Consider the following 26068-nt stretch of genomic DNA (forward strand, 5'->3'; position numbering starts at 1 on the left):
ATTTGTTACAAAAAGGTAGTTTTCCGGCATACCCCTTCTTGCCGCCGGGGGAAAAAGGCTCTTTGGTGAGGTTGTTATTGTTGTGGTTGCTTGATTGAGAGGCTTCCCATTTTCTTTTGTTGTTACCCAGTTGGTCCTCAGCCGTTGGTGTCGGCGCTTCAATTTCATTCACCGTTTTTATAGATTTGCGGGCCATCATTAAAGCCTCTTGTAGGTTAGTGGGTTTGGATGTCATTACCCCGTGTTGAATGCTCTTAGGGAGGCCATCCATGTAAAGTTCAACTCTTAGGGACTCGGGAGTCATGAGATTCGGACAACCTAAGGCTAGTTCGGCAAACCGTTGATTATAAGCTTCGAGGTCATTCCCGACCGTTTTTAAATTTCTTAGTCCCTGTTCGAGCCTTCGAGTCTCATCGCGCGGGAAATATTCGGTGATAATTCTTTCTCTTAATTCGGTCCAAGGGAGTGTGTGGGCTTCATCGATACCCACCGATCGTACATACGTGTTCCACCATGAGAGAGCAACACCGGTGAAAGTGAGGGTGGAGAATTTGACCTTATCTCGGTCTCGACAACCGCTTATGCTAAAAACGGATTCCGTTTGATCAAACCATCGGGTAAGAGCAACTGGTCCCCCGGTTCCATCGATAGTGGGAGGGTTGTACTTCATGAAGCTTTTGTAGGAGCACCCCTCGTTTGAATTACCGCCTCCCTGATTATTGTTGTTGGAAAAGTGATCGGCCACGGCCTCACCCACGGCGGTGGCTATCATTTGTTGAAGAGCTTGTTTTAGAGTTTCGGGAGGAGTATTGTGTTGACCTTGGTGAGCCATTGTTCCATAGAACTGTTGGGCTTCCGTGCTCCACTTCCCATCATGTATTCGCACTCTAAACTCCTAACCCGATCGTCATGCGATTCGAAACACTCTGACTTCTGGTGTCCCTCCATCCGGCAAATGAAACACCTGATTGAGTTTAAAGGCACCACCATACAATCTTGTGCCAAATGACCCCGTTCCCCACACTTAATGTAGCGACCCCGACAAATCGTCAAGTGACGGCGTAGGCTACGTATGGTCCCATTACGTGGTCATAAGCATTTATAACAAAGTTTGACCGAAAATACGTCGCATTCATTTCATAAAAGGATGTTTCAATGTTTACAAAAGTAATTCCCAAGACAAGTACATATCAAAAGTTATAGTTCATATGAAACACGTGCGACATAGTTTAAAGTAGCCAAAAAGACGCTCCACGTATGCAAGTATACTCGACATCCAATGCAAGTATCAAAAGTATGAGCGGAAGCATGTATCACCTAAGTTCAAGGACCTGAGAAAAACATAGAGAATCTGTCAACGAAAACGTTGGTGAAATCATAGGTTTAGTAAGTAAGTAAGTGAGTAAGTAAGTTGAACCACAAGTGTTGTCACGTTGAAATAATAATAAACCATTCTAAAAGTTGATATCACGAGCACCCAATTATCAAGGCTTAACTATCACGAAACCCCATTAATATAGTGTCAGAACATACACTTATCCCCGAAAATATATTTCATCCGATTAACGGTAGCGAACCGTCCGAATGAGGGTTTGTCAAACCCGTATGGCCACACAACATAAGTTCTCGCTTACACCCTGCAAGTGTAACTAATGATAATTGAATTGAGGCTTTTTGTTCTAATTCGTACGTAGAATGTTTGTTTTCGTACTTGTGTTCACTTTGTAAAATGAAACGTTTATGTTTTCTCATCCCAAATATAAGTATAAAAGAGTAAAAGTGGGACTATGATCTCACCTTTGATTGCAAGAGTAAATAAGTACTTCAACAAGTAATGTGCGCAAAGGACAACGCTAGTCTCGACCTAAACAAATAGGTTGTATCAATAACGATAGTCACGAAGGGTCAAAGTTGCTCAATTAGTCCTATGGCTCAACACGACTCGATTATGAAGCATGTGAAGCAAATAGTCAAGTTTCATGCAAGATACATGCATAGAAACAAGTTAGAAAGATTGCATAATCAATTGGTCAAGTTTGACAAAAAGTCAAACTTTGGTCGGTCAAAGTCAACGAAAAAGTCAACATGTTCGGGTCGGGTCCCGAACAAATTTTCTATGCTAATTATTCATATATAAGCATGTTAGAACAAGTTGCATGTGAATTGGAGGTCTAGAACGGGCCAAACATTTTTCACATTTGGGACAAGGAGGTCAGAACCTGGCCCCCTTATATGTCGCGCCGCGACAGGAAAGGGCCGCGCCGCGGCAAAGGCCGGGTGCTGGTGCCTGGCCAGTCCCAAATGTTCAAGTCTCAATCCAAAACCTTTTTGTGCATAAAACACAAACCGCTAACACTTAGGACTCGCACCTTATATCGTTGGAAAGCTCTTTTGACGTAGAATGCAACTAAACACAATTCATCAATTAAAAACCTCATTTGTAACAACCGAGTTTTCAAACCAAGTGATCATTCAGTGCACACATTAATGCTTCAAACTTACCAATGCACATTTAATGATTTAGGCATTCAATGCATACATATGACATGCCATTTTGTAGGCAATTGAGCATACAATACAACTAACAACTTACTAACAACAAATCATGGCGATCAATGCATCAAATAATCATTTCAAGTTCATTAAACCCTAGCTCAATTCCACCAAAAATCACTAAACAAGTTCTTAGAGTTTTCTCATGCAACCTATACATCAAAATGAAGCTAGTAACACTAGGAACACATTTAATACATGCATTTATAACATTTAACAACATTTAATCATCTAAAACTCAAGATTAAACACACCCATTTTGCTAGTTCATGCAAGTTACTTCCAAATAACAAATCAAGCAATTCAAACACATAATCTTGTTAGACTAGAGCCATAGACACTAATTAACAACCTTGTAACTCAAAAAAATCTCAAGAACACAAAAATTAGTGATTTTAGAAAGTTACCCAAATGCAATGAGATTGGTATGGAATTGAAGAGGAGATCACGAGGAGTTCAAATATGTAATTTGTTTGGCTCGAAGCTTGATCGATTTAGTATGGATGATGATTTGCTTTTTGATGAATTTAAAGAAAATATGAAAGTAGAGAATGAAAAGAGAAAAGAAAATGAAAAATGGAGGTGGAAGATGGTTGACTAGTCAAGTGCTAGTCACCATCTTGGGGTTTTGGCAAAACAAGTCCCTCAAGTTGTAGTCGGGTGCGTTAAATTACCTGAACGAGATAATTTGAAACGCGTATTAACGGGAGATGTTATAAACATATAACAGAGTTTAAAATAGTTAAACGGAAAAGTAGACGGAAAAAGGCGGGATGTTACACTTAAAGCACGTGAGCTTGTAACCCTTCTTACTCTTCTTCTTCACATTCCCGACGCCTTCAGGCGTACTTCGTGCCCTCTTACCATGAGCACCATGTAATCCTAACCTTGCAAGTACATCTTCATCATCACTACCTTGAGGTTTCGGAAACCTCTTTTCAAACTCTTCCTTTACAACTTTAGTCACTTGGTCTCGGACCATTTCCGTCATTTGTCCTTCGACCAACTCCTTGGTTACTTCCCTAACTTTGCCGGTGAAAACCGAGATATATTGTTCAAACACTGCCTCAATCTTTAAAGTTAACTTATCCTTCCCTTCGTGAATAGGCTCACTCGTTCCGCATCCATCTTCCGTTTTCATTCTAAGGAATGTAAACGATTAGATCACGAACGTATAAACCACACGCACAACACCGCCCCATCTTTCTAAACACTCATCGTACATCACTTGTTAGACACGATTTGCACCCATAATAAGGTTTGCAAGTCCTTATTACGCATACACGCCGTATCAACTTGTTAGTACAACGACCGCCTCGCTCGATGATATAAGCAAACACAAACAAAATTCTACGCGATAAAAACACACGCGAGAATTATTATCACAACACAATAATATATTAATAATATCCGCATTACTAATATAAACGTTATTCCACTTACAAACAAGGCACTAACTATAACCCATTCCGACCCGTAATCCTACAAGTCCCGCAACAAATTAAGCACACACAAAAGTCTAAGTCTAAGCACCTATCTCAAGTCACCTAAATCCCTTAGACCATGCTCTGATACCACTTGTAACACCCCAACCCGTTATACAAACGATCACGCAGAAATATCGATTAAAAAAAAATTCTTTGTGCACGGACTTGCGCGGCGCGCCAAGCCATTGCGCGGCGCGCAGAATGGCTTGGACAGGCTGCTGTCCCAAAAAGTCAATTACGCGAAAAAGATTGACCACTTCCCAACATTTTTAGACGAAACGCTTTACACCACATATTCAAATATGTAAAACTAACACGTTCCATTAATAAAAAGGGTTTTACGACACCGAGCCCACATATGCCCAAATTACCCCTTTAAGTACAAATACGAGTTTTCGACCACAAGACTTTTAATACAAAATAAAAGCCGAGCATGGCGATTGGGGATACGCTACCCAATCCTAATTAATCCAAAAGCAAGCCTTCTAAAGCAACTACGCAAGCCACTAGTTCCCACGCTTACCCGAGCCACCGCATCCAAGCGAATCTATAAAAAGGTAAACAATGAGAGGGTAAGCTAGCGCTTAGTGAGTGATAATATACTACATACATATATATGCATAAAATGGACACGCCACACAAATATCAAATACCTCATACCGAAGCATCCATGAATAAGGCAACTACACTAAGCATACCGTGCGATCTCTAAGTAACAAGCTAAAGATATCAACAAAATATAAGTTCACCAACAACGATGTGAACAACGGCAAATAAGCTACACCCGGAGGGTTAGCTACATTACAACAATACGTCAATATATATATATATATATATATATATATATATATATATATATATATATATATATATATATATATATATATATATATATATATATATATATATATATATATATATATATAAACGCCCAAGGTTAACCAATCGTAAAAAGGAATGGTACTCGAATTTCCCATCGGTGTTCATAACAACCGTTAGTGTACAACACATATATCACTAACCCTTAGACAACACATATCCGTTTATAAAATCGTTAGTGTACAACACATATAACACTAAATTGGACAACACATATCCATTCATAAATCATTAGTGTACAACACATATAACACTAAATTGGACAACATATATCCATTCATAAAAATGTTAATGTACAACGCATATATCACTAACTTGGACAACACATATCCATACAATAAACCGTTAGCATACAACACATATATCGCTAACTCGGACAACATACATCCGTTCATAAAGGCCGTTAGTGTACTACGACATATATCACTAACTTGGACAACACATATCCGTTCCTACAATTAAATACATTATATACATACATGTATACTTATTCCACTCACAACCACGTGTGATAACGTACACCCAAAGTGTGTACTTCGCCAAAGGTGGTCAACCAAAATGCACAACCGTGCCAATTGGACCCATACACAAGTCCATCAAATCCACCTATATGTGAAGTGAGCTCTATAGCTGAGAATCACTTCACCCGACCCGCACCCATCCTACACATACATATGCATATAGGATATTAACACTCACCTTGTCGCCTTGATGAATGCTTTCGAATAATCCACAACTCGTCAATGGAAAGTACCTATTCCATTATCACAATTACAACAACACACTTAGAGTGGATTTACAAACCAACCCAATTCGACACATAGTGCAATTTCGACCCAAATGCACTTTCAAGCACAAACCGTGCCCAAACTAACCAATGATCACTAACACAAGTGAGAATGGTCCTAATATGCCAATTAAACCCAATCATAAGTGTTAAACACTTATCGTTCTCAAAATTGCCCATAAACCCTAATTTTGACCCATAAAGTCAAAATCTCACCATTTACAAGTTTTGACACCAAAACGTATTTAACTCGGTTTCATACTTCAACTTAATCCATTTTAAGTTTATAAACTTTATTACCTCGACAATTGAGTCATAATCATCAACAAACCCTAATTTTGACTCTAGCCAAAATTAGTCAACCACAAGAACCCTAATGGTCTCCAAAACATCAATAATCACTAATACTAGTGATGATACACCATTTACAAGTCTTAAATATGGTTAAATCATTAACCAACCTAAAACCCACCAACATCAACAATAACTAGTTACAATTTCCCATTTCACCTCCTAAATGAGTTTTACCACTAACTAGCTCAAAACCCTAAACTTGAATATTAAATTACAAAGATGAAATTCGGAGTTTGAACTTACCAATACCGCCAAAATGATGCCGTTGACGAGTAGAGCAACTTTAATACTTGAGACTTGACCCGAATCAAACTTCTTCTTCTCCAAATGGAGCTTTCTCACACTTGAAATGGGTTTCTCACTCTAGGGTTTGATGAGAGTGTTTGATGAGTGAAATGTGATCCAAAATGATCAATGGATCATTTTGATGACCCCAAATCGACCCCAAGTGAAAAGACCAAAGTACCCCTCATTTAAACCCTTTAAAAATGCTGAAAATTGCATCAACGGCAATCGGAGCACCGCTCCAAATGGTGGAGCACCGCTCTAACCTACAGGTCAGTTTTCAGAAACTTGTTTTGGCCATAACTTTTTGACCGTAGCTCCATTTTCGATGAATCAAATATCGTTGAAAACGTAATAAGATTTTCTTTCCAATGGTAAGGCTTTGAAACATCAACACAAACTTTATTTGGGGTTGAAAAGATACGTACACACCTTGTCACTTCAGACAACGTCCAGTTTCCTTCGACGTTCGAGCAAGCAACACGTACGTGCTTCGTACACTTCATATACGCATCGTACACCATAAATACATTATGTACAATAAATATTTGAGTCTTACATGGATACTCCGCCAATATAAAGCGGCACGTTGGAGTACGCCCGCATAATCAAGCTCGCATTCTTGATTGTTTTCAGTAAATCTTGCTCAAGGTCATCCGGGGTGACCTTGTCATTCACCGTTGCATCCATCTCAGTGCACCAAGCTTTGGGTATGTTGCTATCAGCATGGGCGATATTATTAATAAAAAAGAAGGAGATGCGCCAGTTCCCAATGGAATCCTTGGGAGAGGTCATCACGCAAGGACGACCGCGGAAGGAATACCACCCCTTATCGTAAGGTGTAAGACTATTAAAAGAGCGAAAGGTGTTAAGTAGTGGTTGCTCATTAAGTGCTTTGCAGTACATCTCGAATAGCACAATTTTATTAATCGCATTTAGGTGCAGTTGTGCAACTGCAACCTTGTAGTATTCGCATACGCTGCGAAAAAAGGGAGTAAGCAGAAGGCGTAAATTGCCATGTGATATGGCAGCCTCGTAAATGGTAATCGTGCCCTTGGGAGGGGCATTAGCCCTATCCTCCGCTGATGGAACAGTGGGTGAAAATTGTGCAAGCAATGGATAATACTGTTGTAGGGTTTGGATTTTCGCCTCCATCATATATGAAACGAAGGCGCTGGGAGTGTTGGCAGAAGATAAGGATGGCATTCGTAATAATAAGTAGATCTGGTAATGAATTGAAAAGTGTTAAGGGTTGAATCGCTTAATTTCAACGAATGTGTGAAAAGTTTCGACAAGAGAGTTTGATTAAATAAGCAATTGAGGAAGAAAGCGTAAAGTTGTTAATGCAAATTATCTAGCTATTTATAATTGAAATTAGGGCGAGGAAGTCGGAAAGGTAATGATTACTTTTAAACGGCTAAAATTACCGCAACGTGTAAACGGTAATTTTATAGCCGTTACAGCGATTCTGATTTGACAGTTTTGCAAAGTTACCGTTGTTATTATGCGTTTTAATTGCTGCAATCAACGGTAATAATTTCATGGTAAACAATTATTAAAACTTGCTGCAAATATATTTTAAAGTAACACGGTTTATTTTTTAGAGTTTATCATGATGCATCTGCTTCGCGAAATGTATCATAATAAACTGGGGGGACTTGATCATATACATGGTATTGTATATGTATATTTTATTAGCTAAAGGCTAAAAGCAGAAGTTACGCGAACTATAATCAAAAGGCTTGAAATAATTCGCCGAAGATAAAGATCGCGGATCAGTTTCCGCGCTAATAAAAGACTGCGGGTCATTCCGCTAATTTTCCGCGGATAGTTAAACAGTCCGCAGACCGCGGATATTTCGAATACTATAAATAGGGAGCTCGACCTCTCATTTATAGGTTGTTGATTTTCTGCCATTTGCCTGAACCTTTGTAATTTTCTCTTGTGATCTCGCACAAGGAATTTTTACATCGTGTCAAGGTGAATCATGCTAATTAACAATCAAGACCGGGTCGGGGTGGTTGATCACTTGATAGTTAAAGTGAAAGACAATCATCAGGGTCCAAAATAATCATCAAACATCTCATCCTCCATCTTAATCTCATTGCACTCAATCCGTAATTAAGTATCTTATTAATTATGGATTGATCAATGTCCTCTCCAACGACCGGCATCTCACCGGTGGTTCGGTGTTTTTAAGCTTTCCGTCGTGAATAAAGGTCCTCCGCTCCTTCTCCGGTGGCTTTTGCGTCGATTGAATGCTCCGGTTTCTTCTCTGGTTTTCAGGTGACGAATCCAGTTCTCAGATTTTGGAAATCGTTAGGGGTTGGAGTGTTTTATTGGTTGTGATTTCGGCGACGATAGGTAAGCCTTGATGTGTCTTCTCTCCGTCTCCTCTGCTGTTTCTCTACTCGGTTTGGTTGTAGGCGACGAGTTCTGCCTGGAACTCTACATCTCACTAAGTTGGGCTTCAATTTTGGTTGGAGGTGGGTTTGATTTGGTGGGGTTTAGGTGGATCGTTTTTTGTGTTGAATTTCGACGGATCTCGGTGGTCCGGCCGCGGGTCTTCGGTGGTTTTGTGGTGGTGGTCGGTGTTCTCCTGACAATCACCCATGTTAGAGCTCTGGCATTCTTACCGGTGGACTTTGTTCTTGTCGGAATGGTTTTTTTTTTTTTTTTACTTATTTGATTATGTGTATTATAACCGGTATTTTACTTTTATATTGTTATAGCTTTAGTTGTATTTGGTCCTTCGTAAAACGCATTTTCCACCCAGTTGGTGAGCCGTTTGATTAGGACTGTGTATTATTTGTTAGAGCTCATTTTAGACTCTATTGTATCGGTTGTATGAGTTGATCTCCGGATCGGTTATTAATGTTATCATTTTTTTGCCAAAAAAAAAATTCATGGGCCCTGTGCAATGGAACGGGCTGCACAACCCAATATCCGGGCCTGCATGTAAAACTCGGATGTTTCCCATAGCAACCTGATCACGAACAAAATGAATGTCAATCTAAATATGCTTCGTTCGCTGTTGTGGAACTGGACTATATGCCATTTATACAGAACTAATATTGTCACAATAGACAATGGTGTCCTTTGACAGTGAAGTGTGAAGGACTCTCAGAAGATTTTGAAGCCAGCATGTCTCGGCAATAGCATTTTCAACTCCACGATATTTGGGCTCATCACTAGATCTAGATATAACCTGTTGGCGCTTCGATGACCATGATAAAAGATTTTCACCAATAAAAACACAATAACTAGACGTAGAACGAGGTGTGTTGGGGGAACCCACCCCAATCAGCGTTAGAATATGCAACAAGTCCATCTGTGGATGAGACATGTATCTGTAACCAATAATCAAGAGTGTCACGGAGGTAGCGCAAAATGCGCTTAAGAGCAAGGAAATGCGGTTCGCGTAGATCATGCATGAAAAGAAAAATTTGTTGAACCGCATAAGAGATGTAAGGGTGAGTGAACGTAAGGTACTGAAAATCACATGCAAGACTCATGTATAATGTATGATCGAAAACCGGAGGACCAGTGTTGCTCAATTTGGAATGTGAGTCAGCGGGCGTGTGGCAAGGATTACACTACATCATATCTGCACGTTGTAGGATCTATCGCGTACTTTTGTTGTGATGGGAACAATCCTTTAGAGCTGTGAGTAGCCGAGATAACAAGAAAATAGTTAAGAGTACCCAAATCAGTCATTTAGAACTCGTTATTGAACTGTCTAATAATAGTGTGTAGAAACGAGGTAGATGATGCAGTGAGGATGATGTCATCTACATACGGAAGTAGATAAGTTGTAGAAGATCATTGGCAATACACAAACAAAGATAAGTCAGATCGACTGCGTAGAAAGCCATGTGTCCAAACAAAGTCAACAAATCGCTGATACTAAGCGCGGGGGGTCTGTTTCAAGCCGTATAAAGAGCGTTGTAGGTGACTGACGTTGTCCGAGAATATGGTATTTCGGTATCCAAGTGGCTGATGCATGTAAACCGTCTCCTGTAAGTCGTCATGAAGAAAGGCATTCTTCACGTCAAGCAGGTGAACTAGCCAATGATGTGAGACAATTTGAATCAACACCGTACGAATGGTGGTTGGCTTGACAACCGGCCCGAAAGTCCCATCTCAATCTATGCCAATTTGCCTACTCTTTTCGTTATAAACTAACTAAGATTTGTAACGGGACATGGAACTGTCATCATTAAACTTCTGCTTAAATAACCACATAGAACAGTTCATGTTAGCCCTTGACAGGCGCGAAACAAGTACTCAAGTTCCATTCTACATAAGAGCATGATATTCCTCATCCATAGCTTTGTGCCAATGAGGGTCCTGAAGAGCCTGTAAATACGACCGGGGCACAGGTGAAGGCGTAGTGGTAGTAGTGTGTAGTTTAAGACAAGTGACAGGTTTAGTAATGGCGTATTTGTTACGGGTCATCATAGGGTGTAGGGGAGGAGGTGATGGAGAGGTGCTTGTGGTGGTAGAAGGAGAGTCGGTAGTCGAAGTAGCAGGTGGTGAAGTAATAGGTGTGGGTGAATTGGCGAATGATGGGTGATTAACATCCGAGGACAACAATGGTGGTGCGGGTTTGATGTGTGGGAGAAAGGTTGGAGAAGGAGAGTCAATAATTTCATAGGATGGATGTTGTGTAGAAGTTAATTTCGTCAGAGACAAAATGACGTGATATAATAGTTTTATGATTATAAATGTCAAGGCACCGAAAACCAAAATGATCTTAAGGATATCCGAGAAAGAAACATGGGGTTGTAGTGTGGTGCGAGTTTGTGAGGAGTAATGATATGAGGAAAACATAAACAACCAAAAACACGTAAGTGTACGTAGGTAGGGTGTTGTTTGAAGAGTCAGAAGTGAGGTGTGTTATTTTGAATGGTTGAAGAAGGTAAAATGTTGAGGATATGGGTTTCCATATGAAGGGCTTCCGCTTAGTATGTGGGAGGAAGACGAGCACGAAATAAGAGTGTGCAATTGGAGTTGTTGATAATGCGAAACATTCTCTCTGACTTACTATTTTGTTTAGAGAAGGTGTGAAACCCTTTTTCATTTACATTGCTCTTTTATTTATAGTACAAGACTCCAATTTTTTAGAAGTGGCTCATGGGCTTTTAACTGTGTGGAGCCCAAGATAGGATACACCATCATGGGTTGAAGTAAAATGAAATTATTATCATTTTGGAAAGTATGATTACCATCTATATACTCCATTGATTCTAAGTATATTTGTATTTTCGTGGCACTGGTTTTTCGTTGGCTACACATCAAATCATTATACTTATTTTTGACTTGACCATAATAAAGTAAATAGATAATCAAGTAAATATTTACCCTAGTCCCGAGTGCAATAGGATGAATGAATTAAGAACGAGTCAAGCTTTAACTTTTCGAAAAACATGACTAACCCTAATTTGATCAATGAGATACAAGAGGGTGGTTAATGTTGATCGTTCACCGACGAATTGATTGGACAGTTCCACGACGAGTAGTTACGATTTACATGTGAGAAGATAAGCCAAAACTTAAAGTATGAAAGTATAAATTCAGAGAGAATAACTAAATATGTTAAATGAAGGCTTAAGATTTGTATTTAGAGAAAAACTCTACCTTCCAGAAGGCATTCGATTGTGATCCCTTCCATATTCGCCGCACGTGATATTTGCCTATAAAAATAGGAAATGATTAATCAGCTATGAATTAGATTAGTTAGAGTCTTAAAGACTTAATCGAATAAGGAAGCCATGAGGTCAGTGAATGTTCGCACAATCGAGATATGCACGACATGGACATTGGATTTTGCGTGCTAATGATGTGTTTCATGACATGAACGCAAGTCCCAAGCTTTTAGGCGCCCATCGATATGCGTAATTAATTGACATAAACAAAATCATCATCTGTCGCCATGTATAAATTCACACACCCTTATTCCTCTTATCATAGTTCTCCCTCTTTTGTTAGCCACAATTTCGTATCATTTAAGTGATATCTCCCATATCCCGCTCATGACGGGATTATGTAAAGTTGTTTTCGTGTTATTGGTCTACTTATGCAAATGTTTCTCTATTCATCTTTTTATGACAATACTTTCAATTAAACTTGAAAATTGACATTACTCAACTTATGACCACTAATGCTTAAGAAAAAAGAAGCACAATGATGACAAAGAAAACAAATTTGACCGAAAGAAAACTCCTAAACGTTGGTTCCATCAGAAATGGGACTATGCTATAACATAATGCCAAAAGTTTAAGACATGATTGGAAATACACTATATATATGTATATACTTATACTTATAGTTTGTTACTTATATATATTCACTTTTTTCATTTTAACACCTTGTGATGAGTTGGTATCAGTTTGGTTATAATAATTAGTCATATTGCATCGACAACATAACAACAGTGTGTTTATCATTGCGATGTTGTTCTGCTTGTTTACTCTTCTTGAATTCACAAAGTTGATTGACAAATGTTATAAGTGTTGCTACATAATGAAACGGCCTCAAAGCTGAAGTAGTGAAATAACCGATATCTTAAAGTTTCAAATAAAATCATGTTAATTAGACAGTATATAAAATACTTGGCCCCCTCACGTTGCCTAAACTATGTAAACCTTATTCGTAGTTTATAGTTTATGAATGATCTAATTGTTTGTTTTTAGATGGTTTCAAGAATAGTATAAAATTTCACATATATAATTTCCTAAACTCTTGTAATGAGACATCATATATTAACTTAGGACCTAGAAAACTTGTTAATGACATCATACGATACGGAGTAACATCAAAAGAAATCAACCCATTTACCAGTACATGAGTAAGGGCCTGTTTATTTATAACTTAATGGACTGTGTTGAGCCCTATGATTATTCGGTCAAATTTGAAGTTGTTTACTTACACCTTAATTATTAATATTGTCTACATAGAAGCCTGTTTTGGTCAGGCAAAAAACCACACTAGCATCCATACAGCACCTCATATTTCCACAACTACCCACCCACTTTATTCTCTCTTTCTATCTTCTTCCCATCTTCTAAACTTATTAAATTATAATTATTCTATACATAATTGATAGATCATCAAACAACCTTCACTTAATACTCCAATGACCACCGCCATGTTTCCGTCGACCGCCGTGATTTTGTCGACCGCCACGGTTGCGGCGACCGTCGCGGTTGCGGCGACTAACGCTTTCGTGAACAAATAATCAATAATTATAGTATTTGAAGAAAAACAAGAACACTGTTATGTTGATCTTTCTACATTTTATCTATTTTGTTTGAAATTATTATGTAAAAAATGAATTGTGAACTCTTGTATTAAATTTTAGGGGCAAAAATGATGGAGGAACATTCTGAATTTCATGTTTTTCTTTTACAATTATTGTTGTTTAATTGCTTATGATTAGCATTACATGTATATTACAATTATTATTACTTGTTTATATTTACAGTATTATTTACGGAGTATTTTTATGAGATAATAATAAGACAAGCAGGTGATAGCTTTTTTATATACTAAAAAAATAACAATTAAATTTAAGGGTAAAGTAGTCAATTTTACCATTCAGTCTTTTTATTCAGCATAAAAAGTAAACAACATTCATCATTCACTGATTATTACATATAGTCTTCCATATACATACTGCCATCTATATCCATATTGGACTTAATGTGAAAAAAAGTAAACAGGCCCTAAAAGTATCACCCTACTAAATTTGCATAAATGTCAGGATTTGTATTTAGTTTCTTACACTTTGTGCCTTACAACATGTATAAAAGTTTAAAAGATCAAATGGTTACCTAGAATCACTTAGCCTTTCTTGTTAGATACTTTACAGATATACTTTGATTTTCTTTAAACACTTCAAATAATGTGTCTACAACTATACTTCCACACGTTTTACAAGAAACACCAATTTTAGACCAAAGACGCATGTGATGATTGTTTTTGCACTATTTATCATACATGTATGCCCAAACTTGCTACCTTTAGTTTGTGTTTATTAGCATATACATATATATAGTATTATCGTTATGTTATATTGTTATTGCTTTCCATAAACAAACTATTTTAGTGATGAGGTAAGAATAATTGTCTACATCTTATTTCCCTCGTACCTCACAATCGTGAGATTAGGTATTGTTGTTTTTTTTTGCCATGGTTTTCCAAAACGAGTTTTAACGTTTTAAGTTACCTCCCCATACTTTGCCATCAGCAGGATTAAGTACAATTGTAAGTTACCTTGTTTGACACTCTCGAAATCGTAAATGATTATGAACTTTTTTCCATGAAGAAGTGTAATATCATAGAAAGCGAAATGCAAGAGAGTCTATTTAAATAATGAGTACGTAGATGTGTTTTCGTAATTGTAAATTATCATCTACTGCAGTTACAAACTTTATTGTTGTCATCAAGTTGCATAGACTTTTATTCTTTTAGATGTTTATTGAAAGTATGTTAAGAGCTTGTAACACATTTGAACAGTAAATAACGAAAATTTTACTTATAAAGGGTGTTCATTAGTAAAATTGTAGCAAATCATCTTACATGATATGATACTATTTTGTTCAAGCAACTTACAGTTCAAATAGATGTCATTAACCAAAAAGTGCACTTTCAATACGTCTTAACCGACAAGTAAAAAATCATCATAGTAATGTTTACATGCCGTTATGATGTAGAATTTGCGTGGACAGACTTATGTATACATGGTAGATATAACCACGATAAGTATCAATACAAATTACACTTGATAACCTTATGAAAACTTGTTCATCTAGAGCGACATTCAAACGTAAATTTCTATATTCAAATCACATCGGATTCGGCTGATTTTTGGTTCATTGGACTCCTAAGTTAATCTAGTACAAATCCCAATATTAAAATCTCGTTTTCAACCAATGCATTGGCTTAAAAACAAGCGAAACCGTCGATACCTCTAAACAAAAGCACTTTTCGACCATTGTACATTCCAAATCAAATATCTCTTGATACACTCAACCTCAACGACTACAAATATAATCGACGAAAAGCTAACTTAATTCCCTACAATTAGAAGCAAATTTCACAAAAAATTAACAAGTAAAACTGAAGTTATTAACGATACAATCGAGCATAGAAACACACCAAAAGGAATAAAATTGATCAAATCATCTCACTACATTCACAAACATGTCCTTATCAGCCGTAGATGCCAAATGATCTAACCGCTCACGTTTAAATTCAGGTTAGGTGTTCGATCCGTGTGACCTCACTACTAACCAATCATATTACATCTTTTAGATTATGTACTCTCATGCTCGATATTATTTAAACCACCACAAATTTCACGCTAGAATCAAATCGCTTCAAATCATCAATCTCAATTATCGTTTAATCAGCATTTCTAGATCTCAAATTTCGTTCGAGCACTAAATCTACATCAATGGCGACAGAAGAACCTATTGTTGCGACGGAGCCTATCTCAGAACCGATCGTCGATGACAAACCGGTAACGGAAGAAAAAACTGAAGTTCCGGCTGCTGAAACCGGTAAAAAGGCTAAAAAATCATCGGCGAAGGCTAAACCTAAAAGTCCGTCTTTGCATCCACCCTACTTCCTGGTATGAATTCATTTCATTACTTTACATTGTTTTATTACGTTACTTTTTCTTTTTGTCGGTACGATTCAGTTGATTTATGCGATCGATGTTAACCTATCGATTTCTCTGATTGTGTTTAATTTCGCTAAATATGTTTGCAACGGTTCGATTAGAGCTGATCTATTCGGTTGATGTACATATAATACAGAATTGATTGCTAATTACATAGTTCGATTTTTGTTAATATACTAATGAACTTGCTGTTTGATGAATAATGTAAATGTAAATGTAAATATATGGACGAATTCATTGCAGTTTGCTGTGTCGCTATGTAAATCATTGAATAATGTTATTTAATTCTGTTAATTATTTTATCTAATAGATGATTAAGGACGCAATTGCTACGTTGAAGGAGAGAACCGGATCTAGTCAGTATGCGATCACGAAATTCATTGAAGAGAAGGAGAAGAATCTTCCAGTTAATTTCAAGAAGGGTTTATTGACTCAATTGAAAAAATTCGTTGCTGCTGGTAAACTAGTTAAAGTCAAGGCATCATACAAGCTACCCTCTGCAAAAGCTCCGGCTACAGCTGCTCCGGCAAAGAAGAAACCTGCTGCTAAGCCAAAAACAGCCGCCAAGCCAAAGACTGCGGCTAAAAAAGCTGCTACTAAGAAAGCAGGAACCAAGCCTAAGCCAAAGCCTGCTCCAAAAGCGAAAGCTGTAGCCAAGCCGAAAGCAGTTGCTAAGCCTAAGCCAGCTGTGAAAGCCAAGCCGAAGAAAGCTGTTGCAAAGCCTAAAGCTGCTGCTGCAAAGGCTAAGACGCCAACGAAAGCGGCTAAAGTAGCGAGGACCTCTTCGAGATCTACGCCTGGGATGAAAGTGGCAGCTGTGAAGGCTACTGTGAAGAAAACACCAGTAAAGAAGGCAGTTAAAAGTTTGAAACCTAAGGCAGCAACTGCTAAGAAGGCAACCGCAACAAGGAAGGCAAAGAAGTGAGATGTGAGTGAGATTTTAGTACATTGTTATTGTTTTTAGGGTTATTGTGTAAAATGTTGGTGGTATCTTTGTATTCCTGGTAATAGTTTATAGAGATCTTTTAGTTTATGAATCAATTGTTCCTTACATTAGAGCCTTATATATGATTATCTCTTCTTCATATTGAAATGTTCTGATCTTGTGTTTTTCAATTTCATTTGTTATTGAAAACTTTTATGTTAGTATGTTATGGTTGTGTTTGTGTAACTTTTGATTGTAAATGGTGGTGTAAGTTACACAGGTGAAGAATGTACTATTGGATTGTTTATGCAGTGAAAACCAGATGGTATGCAATATTCACATCAATGTATTGATTTATGTTTGTTTTAGGTTCTGAAACTAATATCGACTTTAAGATTTGTATAGTAACTTGTTTCTTTGTATTCTGCAGGAGAGTTCAAAGTAAGAGAATCTGAAGAAATAATGGCTGGTAAGCCTGTCTCTCAATTTGTCACTTTTATCAATTGAAATTTAGAGTTTGATATCAGACACAATGTTTGATGGGATGGGAATAATAGGATGGTGTAGTTGCACTATTATTGTGTTTGACATTGTATTACCAAAAAGTGAAGCTTAGATTCCCACTAAAACTCTTTCTTGCTTGCCTACCTTCCTTTGTGGAATGATGCTAGTGTTATGTTCTTGAACTATACGGTAGCTAATTAATTATCTGTCAGGTTGGTGCCAACTAAATTATCTAATGACTGTGCTTTCATGGTGGTTTGATACATTATGGTACAATCCTCTAACTTTATATGAATTCTGAGCATTCAAGTTCTGGTATGATTTATTGTATCGGATTTACCATTATGTATATTTTTCCTTTCTGCCATATCTGTATTGTTGTCCTTCATTTGAGTTTTTCTATGATGAGTTGGGTGGAATTAAGGTCTCTTGATACTTAATCGCTTAACGTTTTTTTATTGGATTTTGTAATGAAATTGACCCGATGTAAGAGGAAACCAACATGAGTAGCTTGACTTTCATATTAGTAAAATGGAGCAATCAAATTTAGTATGTAGGGCATGATGCATCAATGACTTGAATCTAAGTTTGTACAGATACAACAACAACAATACTCAATCCTACGAAAGTGGGGTATGAGAGAGGTTGGTGTAGACAATCATTCTTCGTACCCTAGATTAGAAGGAAGTCACTACTCCATCCGCGGGTATAGAACCCTCGACTAGATAAGGTCGTCCCTCCCTCTACTCTAAAGCAAAAGAGATTGCTTCCTAAAGGACCTCTGGCCAGAAATGCTCATAAAAACGAAATAGGGAGGGCAAATGATACTTACCTGACAGAGTTATGTACACCTACAAAAGAAGGAAAATGATACTTATTATTACTGTATTAATTTATTAATACGAAAGAAATGAGCTACTGTATGTTGCAGACTTGCAGTTAATAGTTTAAGAGCTGAGTTTTTCTAGTTAATGTAGTAAGTTGGCTGAAGATGTGGACTGCATTTCCTAAAAGCCAATTAATCTAACTTTTTTAGACAAAGACCATTGGTGATGTCTTTAATAGAACTTGATAGCTAACATGTATATATGATGACCTTATTGTAACTTTACGATTAGAGTGAGAGCTTAACCTTATGACAGTCTGCTATATGTAAACATAAATGAAGGAGGTTTTTACCAGGTTATCCGGGGAGAGTGAGTATTTTCTACGCGTCTTACATAGGTTATCCCCATTTCCAACCCTTTCCCTGCTCACCTGCTGAAACCCAAGATGTGTTGCTAGCGAGTTTTTGAAAATGACATCTCACGATGATGCTAACCACTAGGACATCTTGAGATGATCTCCTGCATATGTGCCTTGTAATTTTGGATACATGATGAAATCATTATATTTTCTAAAACATAGGGGTTTTTTTGAATAGAGATATCAACATCGAATGCTCTCATTTGTCACCCACACACAGTGGCGGTACCAGGATTTGTTTTTACCGGGGGCAAATTTTTTTTTTAACACCTTAGCAATTTTTTTGGGTAAAATATGGAGGTTTTTGGACAAAAAATGAAAGTTTTTAGGCAAATTATGTAGGTTTTGGGACAGAATTTTGAAGGTTTGTGGGCAAAATTTGTAGGTTTTGGGGTAAAATTTGAAGATTTTTAGGCAAAATTTGAAGGTTTTGGAGCAAAATATTTAAGTTTTGGGGAGAAAAAAAAAAATATCACCGGAGGCAAAGTCGATAAATCCAAAATTTTTACACTGAAAATTGCAAATCCACTGGGGGCGGCCGCCCCCGTTTGTCCCTTCATAAAATCGCCCGTGCCCACACACGCATTAGGAGGAAACCCAATTCGCGATGATGTTGACAGTACCATCGAAGGTTAAAAACATAGAGACCTTCCCAAATCTCATTGATGTTGACAGTACCCCAAGTTGGATCCCACCCCATACCACTCAGGCCAAGCTTCGTGGTCTAAAACAGAGGGGTTTAATTGGATGTAGAAATAGTTCTGCTGATAAAAAATATATAGATAGCAGGTTGTTTTAGATATACAAATATATGATTGTATATGCATTTGATAGGACATTGTGGTTCGTCGGGAAATTGGGAATTAGCATCCTTTTTAGGTCAATACTTGTTAAGTTGAGAAACCAACCATGCTACTTTAGCTGTCTAGCAATCAGTAGTAATATGGCAATGTGTGTACTCAGTAATTCTGAGTTGCAGAGCTACATTTCATTTGTTACAATATGCAAATGGTCTGTTGTTTAGATATAACATGGCAGTAGCTTAAAACTATTAGTAGAGTACTTGAAACTAACCTCAAAAGGTAGCTAAAACTTAAAGACGAAACATTGTGTTTACTCAAAGCTTTAAGGCTACGTCTAGCATTTTCCTTATTTTATTTCATCAACTTCTCATGTGGCCTAATCAAAGCTTTAAATATGTTTTCTTAGAAACATGTTACATGTACTAGCAGACTTTATTGTTCTTCTTGGCCCCTGCATGTATAGCTGTGCACTAATGAAGTAGATGATGTCTTCTTTCCGAGTTAGATGGGGTAATATAATCTTTATTTTGGACCAACTGAGCTACCAGGTTAGTCTCCACTTTTTGCGTATTTACACTTTTACGATGAATTGGTTTTTAATGATTGTATTTGTGTGGGCATTAGCAATTGCTATCTTTGAACAAAATCATTCTACTTTCTCGTCTTCCATTATATCTGTAGTTCATTGATAGAATGAATATGTGCTATGCTTGGTAAGGTAACCAAAGTAAGTAAAGGTAACAGGTAAAACTAAAACTGAAATCTTTAACAAAAAGTCAGTAGTGTGTAACAAGGACATTTTTTAAATTGCTTGCAGTGAACAATAAATTTGTGACCGAATTAGTAGGGAGTAATAAATAAAATCATAAAAAAATCACAAACTAATAACCATAACCTCCTCTATAATCTTATGAAAATACTATTCATAACCTTATTAGTCAGTAGCAGTACGCGTTGCATCTGCTTCCTTCTTTTGGAGCCAGTGAATTAGATTAGATAGCACAACTTCAACATTCTCACCCTTCATCAATTCCCCTGCAATCTCAGCAGGTGTCACTTTGACTTTTTTCAATAATACTTTAATTACACCAAATAGCTCTGACTTTTCGTCCTCTTTGACCTGTAGATAAGTAGATGCAAGTATTTTGAACCCACCATATGTACAATAAGACATCTCTAGGTGCACATCCATGCGTCCTGGCCTCAACAATGCTGCATCCAACCGATCCTTGTGGTTTGTTGTGAACACTATGATCCGCTCGTCCCCACAACTCGACCATAACCCATCAATGAAGTTGAGCAGCCCTGATAATGTTATCTAATCCAGCTCAAGTAAAACATACATCAATTTCCCCTCAAATAACTCAGCTCTTGGGCATTTAGCCATGTAGAAAGTATTTTAAATTTAAAGTTGATAAGAGGGGTGAGTTACGGTGGATGCCTGGATTATAATAAGTCATGTTTAGTGGTTGTTTACTATGGGTCCATATGGGTGGGTTAGCATGCTAACACCTTTTATCCATTCTATAAATCTTTTGTGTATAACAATTGTGTTAATTATGATTAATAAACACAGATATTCAACTTTTGACCAGCATTTGGCTCATTTGAGTCATTTCGCATTCCCTTTTTATCGACTAATTTTATGGTTGTTCTATTACTTCATATAAGGATTTTGTAATGACAGTCCGAAGAGTTGTCTTTAAGAATTTCATACATGCATAGTTTGTTTGTACATTGACAATAGCTACTCACACCCTGCAAATAACTACCGCAACTAACCTTAATGTACCACTACTTTTGCATGCATATAATTCTTAATGACAACTTCTAAGGGATGTCGTCATAAGAAATTTCATTTTCTTACATTGACTTAATTACTTAACTTGATATAAGAAGCAAGCCAAATTGACCCATACAATACTACAATACAGTCGGGCCAAATTGATATGACAACGTACGTACCTTATCTTCATCTTTATTCGCCTCGTCCTTCTCTAAATCCCGATTCTGCAATCCCACATTACAATCAATATCCTCAATAACAATTATCGACCGATTCTTTGTCCCAATCAACAACCTCCTCAAATCAGAATTACATTGCACCTCCCTTAAATCCAAATCATACACATCAAACTTAAGATAATTAGCCATAGCCGCAACCAAACTCGACTTACCCGTACCAGGCGGCCCGTAAAACAAATATCCTCGTTTCCACGCCTTCCCGACCCGTTTATAATAATCTTTCCTCTTAATAAACATCTCAATATCCTCAACAATCTCAGCCTTTTTTTCTTCATCCATAGCCATCGTTTCAAACGTAGCCGGATGGTTTAAAGCTATCGAGCTCCAATAATCGGTCCCCCTATAATCAACTGTATGCAACCTAACCGCTTTTTTCTCATCTTTAATCTCTTTACCTTTCTTCATTACATAAGGCAAGTAGTTCTTCAACATTATGTCCTTATACCTTTTATGAAATGTTAACTCAAAGAATCTAATTTCACGAGCATTCGAGTTCGGATCGTTTAACTCGACCCGTTCGGTATGCAAAACCCATTTGCAATTAACGTTATTGAATATGTCCATTATAGGTTGGTTTTTGTCTACAGTGATGGTGAAGTCTTGGTCTTGGTCGGGTTTATTGACTTTGATTCTGGTGGTGGAAGGAGATAACTTGTGGCCCAAGAAAAGGTTGGCGGATTCGAAAAGGTGGTTGGGGGTAAGGCCATCTGATTCTTGGATGATGATGGTGAGTTGAGAAGACAGACTTTTGAAGAAGGTTTTGAAGGAGGAGGAGAAGTAATCGTTGATGTCGGAAGGAATGAGATTGGCGGTGATGGACCGGAAGAGGACGGCGGAGGCGGCGAGTGATGCGGCGGTGGAGAGGATGGTTTTGGGTGGTGGAAAAGATTCGCTCGAGAACATTGTGGCGGTGGTGGTGGCGATTCGAGAGGAAGCTAGAACAAATTGTTTTTTATTTTTATTTTTAAAAGTTGAGTATTCTCCACGGCTTTGACTACAAAAGTCAGAAAAGAATTCGTTTGAAAAATTGAAAAGACGGAGAGAGAGTGTTTTTCATCATTTTTTTTATAGTTATTACTATTTAATAAATATTTAAAGAGAAAATTTTGTTATGAAATAATGGAGAAAATAACTTAATTGATGATCAATTTTGATACACATCACCTATTATTATGTTTTTACCCTAAGCTAAGCTAGTGAAATTATAGTATAAATAAAATATGCAAGCTCAATTCTGATACACAATAAATACATCACCTAATTTATAGTTATTAATATTTAATATTTAATAAATCAGTCTAATTTCTTGTCTTCCATTATATCTGTTAGTTCATTCATAGAAAGAATATATGCTATGCTTGGTAAGGTAACAAAAGTAAGTAAAAGTAACATGTAAAGCTGTAATCTTTAACAAAAAGTAAGCAGAGTGTAACAAGGACATTTTATGAACTGCGTGCAGTGAACAATAAATTTGTGAAGGAATCAGTAATAAAAAAAATCATAAAAGATTCACAAACTAATAAGCATAACCTCCTCTATAATATTACGAAAATATCATTCATAACCTTATTAGCTAGTAGTAGTAGGTATTGCATCTGCTTCCTTCTTTTGGAGCCAGTGAATGAGGTTAGATAGCACAATTTCCACATTCTCACCCTTCATCAATTCTCCTGCAATCTCAGCAGGTGTCGCTTTGACTTTCTTCAATAATTCTTTAATTACACCGAATAGCTCTGACTTTTCGTCCTCTTTAACTTGTAGATAAGCAGATGCAAGTATCTTGAACCCACCATATGTACAATAAGACATCTCTAAGTGCACATCCATGCGTCCTGGCCTCAACAATGCTGCATCCAACCGATCCTTGTGGTTTGTTGTGAACACTATGATCCGCTCGTCCCCACAACTTGACCATAACCCATCAATAAAGTTGAGCAGCCCTGATAAAGTTATCTAATCCAGCACAAGTAAAACATACATCAATGTTGCCTCAAATAAGTGAGATCTCGGGCATTTAGCCATGTAGAAAGTATTTTAAATTAAAAGGTGACAAGATGGTTGAGTTACGGTGGATGCCTGGATTATAATAAGTCATTTTTACTATGGGTCCATATGGGCGGGTTAGCATGCAGTGGCGGATCCAGAATTTTTTCCCACCGGGGGCGAAATTTTTTTTAAAACCATAGCAATTTTTTTGAGTAAAATATGGAGGTTTTGGGGCAAAAAATTGAAGTTTTTAGGCAAAATTTGAAGATTTGTGGGTAAAATTTGAAGGTTTTGGGTCAAAATTTGGAGAATTTTGAACAAAATTTGAAGGTTTTGGGGTAAAATATAAAGCTTTTGGGGCAAAAAAAAAATTCACCGGGGGCAAAGTCGAAAAATCTAAAATTTTTACACTAAAATTTCGAAATCCACCGGGGGCGGGCGCCCCCCCTCCTTACACTCTAGATCCGCCTCTGTTAGCATGCTAACACCTTTAAATTATCCATTCTTTACACCTTTTGTGTATAATTGCGTTAAGTATGATTAATAAACACAGATATTCAACTTTTGACCAACATTTGGCCCGTTTGATTCTATGCAAGAGGTCTCAGGTTCAAATCATGTCTAGACAAATATATTGTGGTGGCCAGGGAAAGGTTGAAAACAGCAGGGGGTTGCGTACATCAGAGTATGAGGTCGGATTACTCGCCACCCGAGTAACCCGAACAAGGAAAACCTTCTACCTTTTTATTTGGCCCGTTTGAAACATTTAGTGTTTCCCTTTTTATCGACTAATATTATGGTTATTCTACTACTTCATAATAAGGACTTTTCTAATGACAGCCCTAAAGGTTGTCTTTAAGAATTTCGTACATGCATAGTTTGTTTTTTCATTGACAATAGCTACTCACTCCCGTCAAATAACTACCACAAGTAACCTTAATGTACCACTACTTTTGCATGTATATAATTCTTAATGACAACCCTAAGGGCTGTTGTCATTAGAAATTTCCTTTTCTTACATTGACTTAATTACTTAACTTGATATAACATGCAACCCAAATCGACCTATACAATATTACAATACAATCGGGTCAAAATTGATATGACAATGTACGTACCTTATCCTCATCTCTATTCGCGTTGTCCTTCTCTAAATCCCGATTCTGCAATCCCACATTACAATCAATATCCTCAATCACAATTATCGACCGATCCTTTGTCCCAAGTAACAACCTCCTCAAATCATAATTACATTGCACCACCCTTAAGTCCAAATCATACACATCAAACTTAAGATGATTAGCCATAGCTGCAACCAAACTCGACTTCCCAGTACCAGGCGGCCCGTAAAACAAATACCCTCGTTTCCACGCCTTCCCGATCCTCTTATAATAATCTTTCCTCCTAATAAACATCTCAATATCCTCAACAATTTCAGCCTTCTTTTCTTCGTCCATAGCCATCGTTTCAAACGTAGCCGGATGGCTTAAAGCTATCGAGCTCCAATAATCGGTCCCCCTATAATCAACTGTATGCAACCTAACCGCTTTTTTCTCATCTTTAATCTCTTTACCTTTCTTCATTACATAAGGCAAGTAGTTCTTCAACATTACGTCCTTATGCTTTTTATGAAAAGTTAACTCAAAGAATCTAATTTCAGCTCGAGCATTCGAGTTTGGCTCGTTTAACTCGACCCATTCGGTATGCAAAACCCATTTGCAATTTATGTTTTGGAACATGTCCAACATGGGTTGGTTTTTGTCTACTGTGATGGTGAAGTCTTGGTCTTGTTCGGGCTTATTGACTTTGATTCGGGTGGTGGAAGGAGATAACTTGTGGCCCAAGAAAAGGTTGGCGGATTCGAAAAGGTGGTTGGGAGTAAGGCCATCTGATTCTTGGATGATGATGGTGAGTTGAGAAGACAGGCTTTTGATGAAGGTTTTGAGGGAGGAGGAGAAGTAATCGTTGATGTCGGAAGGAATGAGATTGGCGGTGATGGATCGGAAGAGGACGGCGGTGGCGGCGAGTGATGCGGCGGTGGAGAGGATGGTTTTGGGTGGTGGAAAAGATTCGTACGTGAACATTATGGAGGTGGCGATTTGAGAGCTAGGATGCTACAGGTTAGGAAGTGCAAATTGGTTTATTTAAGGGTAATGCATAAGAAACTTTGTTTTTAGTAAATGTTTTAGTTCATCCAATAAAAATACTAGGAGAACACAATAAATAAGGTAATGCATGTGGGTTTTCTTGATAGTCATGACATGCAGGTGAGACCTATCTATAACCTTTTGATTAAGAATTTTTTTTTTTTTTTAGTAATTTATAAATAAAATGTCATAAAATTAGTATACTTTCTATTTATTTTCCACTTTTACCCTCACATTTTCTTTTTCTTTTAATTCTATGTACATACATTAAGAACAAAATAGAACTTAAACTTCTTATTCTTTTTAATTTATGGAAGTAGACTATTAATTTGGGACATCCCAAAATAAAATAGTGGACTATTAATATAGGATGGTGGGAGTATTTTTTTGTCTAGAGACT

The 26068-nt window shown here is 37.3% G+C and overlaps 3 protein-coding genes across 3 annotated transcripts; 1 reads left to right on the plus strand and 2 right to left on the minus strand.

Moving 5' to 3' along the window:
* The first annotated feature begins 15732 nt into the window (after nucleotides 1–15732).
* Nucleotides 15733–17118, plus strand: LOC139857325 (uncharacterized). Its single transcript, XM_071846063.1, has 2 exons — nucleotides 15733–15982; nucleotides 16344–17118. Exons 1-2 carry the CDS (start codon nucleotides 15806–15808, stop codon nucleotides 16956–16958), a joined length of 792 nt encoding a protein of 263 aa, XP_071702164.1. The 5' UTR covers nucleotides 15733–15805; the 3' UTR covers nucleotides 16959–17118.
* A 3326-nt stretch (nucleotides 17119–20444) lies between these two features.
* LOC139859369 (protein HYPER-SENSITIVITY-RELATED 4-like) lies at nucleotides 20445–22438 on the minus strand. The gene is made up of 2 exons (XM_071848159.1): nucleotides 21476–22438; nucleotides 20445–20828 (listed from the first exon to the last, which is right to left on the minus strand). The coding sequence occupies exons 1-2, from the start codon at nucleotides 22436–22438 to the stop codon at nucleotides 20445–20447; spliced, it is 1347 nt and encodes a 448-aa protein (XP_071704260.1).
* Nucleotides 22439–23104: 666 nt separating this feature from the next.
* LOC139859370 (protein HYPER-SENSITIVITY-RELATED 4-like) lies at nucleotides 23105–25605 on the minus strand. The gene is made up of 2 exons (XM_071848160.1): nucleotides 24640–25605; nucleotides 23105–23488 (listed from the first exon to the last, which is right to left on the minus strand). Exons 1-2 carry the CDS (start codon nucleotides 25603–25605, stop codon nucleotides 23105–23107), a joined length of 1350 nt encoding a protein of 449 aa, XP_071704261.1.
* Between the last annotated feature and the right edge of the window lie 463 nt (nucleotides 25606–26068).

Source organism: Rutidosis leptorrhynchoides, chromosome 7, assembly GCF_046630445.1.
Source record: "Rutidosis leptorrhynchoides isolate AG116_Rl617_1_P2 chromosome 7, CSIRO_AGI_Rlap_v1, whole genome shotgun sequence".
NCBI lineage: Eukaryota > Viridiplantae > Streptophyta > Magnoliopsida > Asterales > Asteraceae > Rutidosis > Rutidosis leptorrhynchoides.

Excerpts from the sequence above, each read along its gene's own strand:
- LOC139857325 (XM_071846063.1), top strand. The coding sequence starts at position 15,806 with ATGGCGACAGAAGAACCTATTGTTGCGACGGAGCCTATCTCAGAACCG. Across the intron at positions 15,983-16,343 it reads TGCATCCACCCTACTTCCTG|ATGATTAAGGACGCAATTGC; the intron begins GTATGAATTCAT and ends TTTATCTAATAG.
- LOC139859369 (XM_071848159.1), bottom strand. The coding sequence starts at position 22,438 with ATGTTCTCGAGCGAATCTTTTCCACCACCCAAAACCATCCTCTCCACC. Across the intron at positions 20,829-21,475 it reads CGAATAAAGATGAAGATAAG|ATAACATTATCAGGGCTGCT; the intron begins GTACGTACGTTG and ends GAGCTGGATTAG.
- LOC139859370 (XM_071848160.1), bottom strand. The coding sequence starts at position 25,605 with ATGTTCACGTACGAATCTTTTCCACCACCCAAAACCATCCTCTCCACC. Across the intron at positions 23,489-24,639 it reads CGAATAGAGATGAGGATAAG|ATAACTTTATCAGGGCTGCT; the intron begins GTACGTACATTG and ends GTGCTGGATTAG.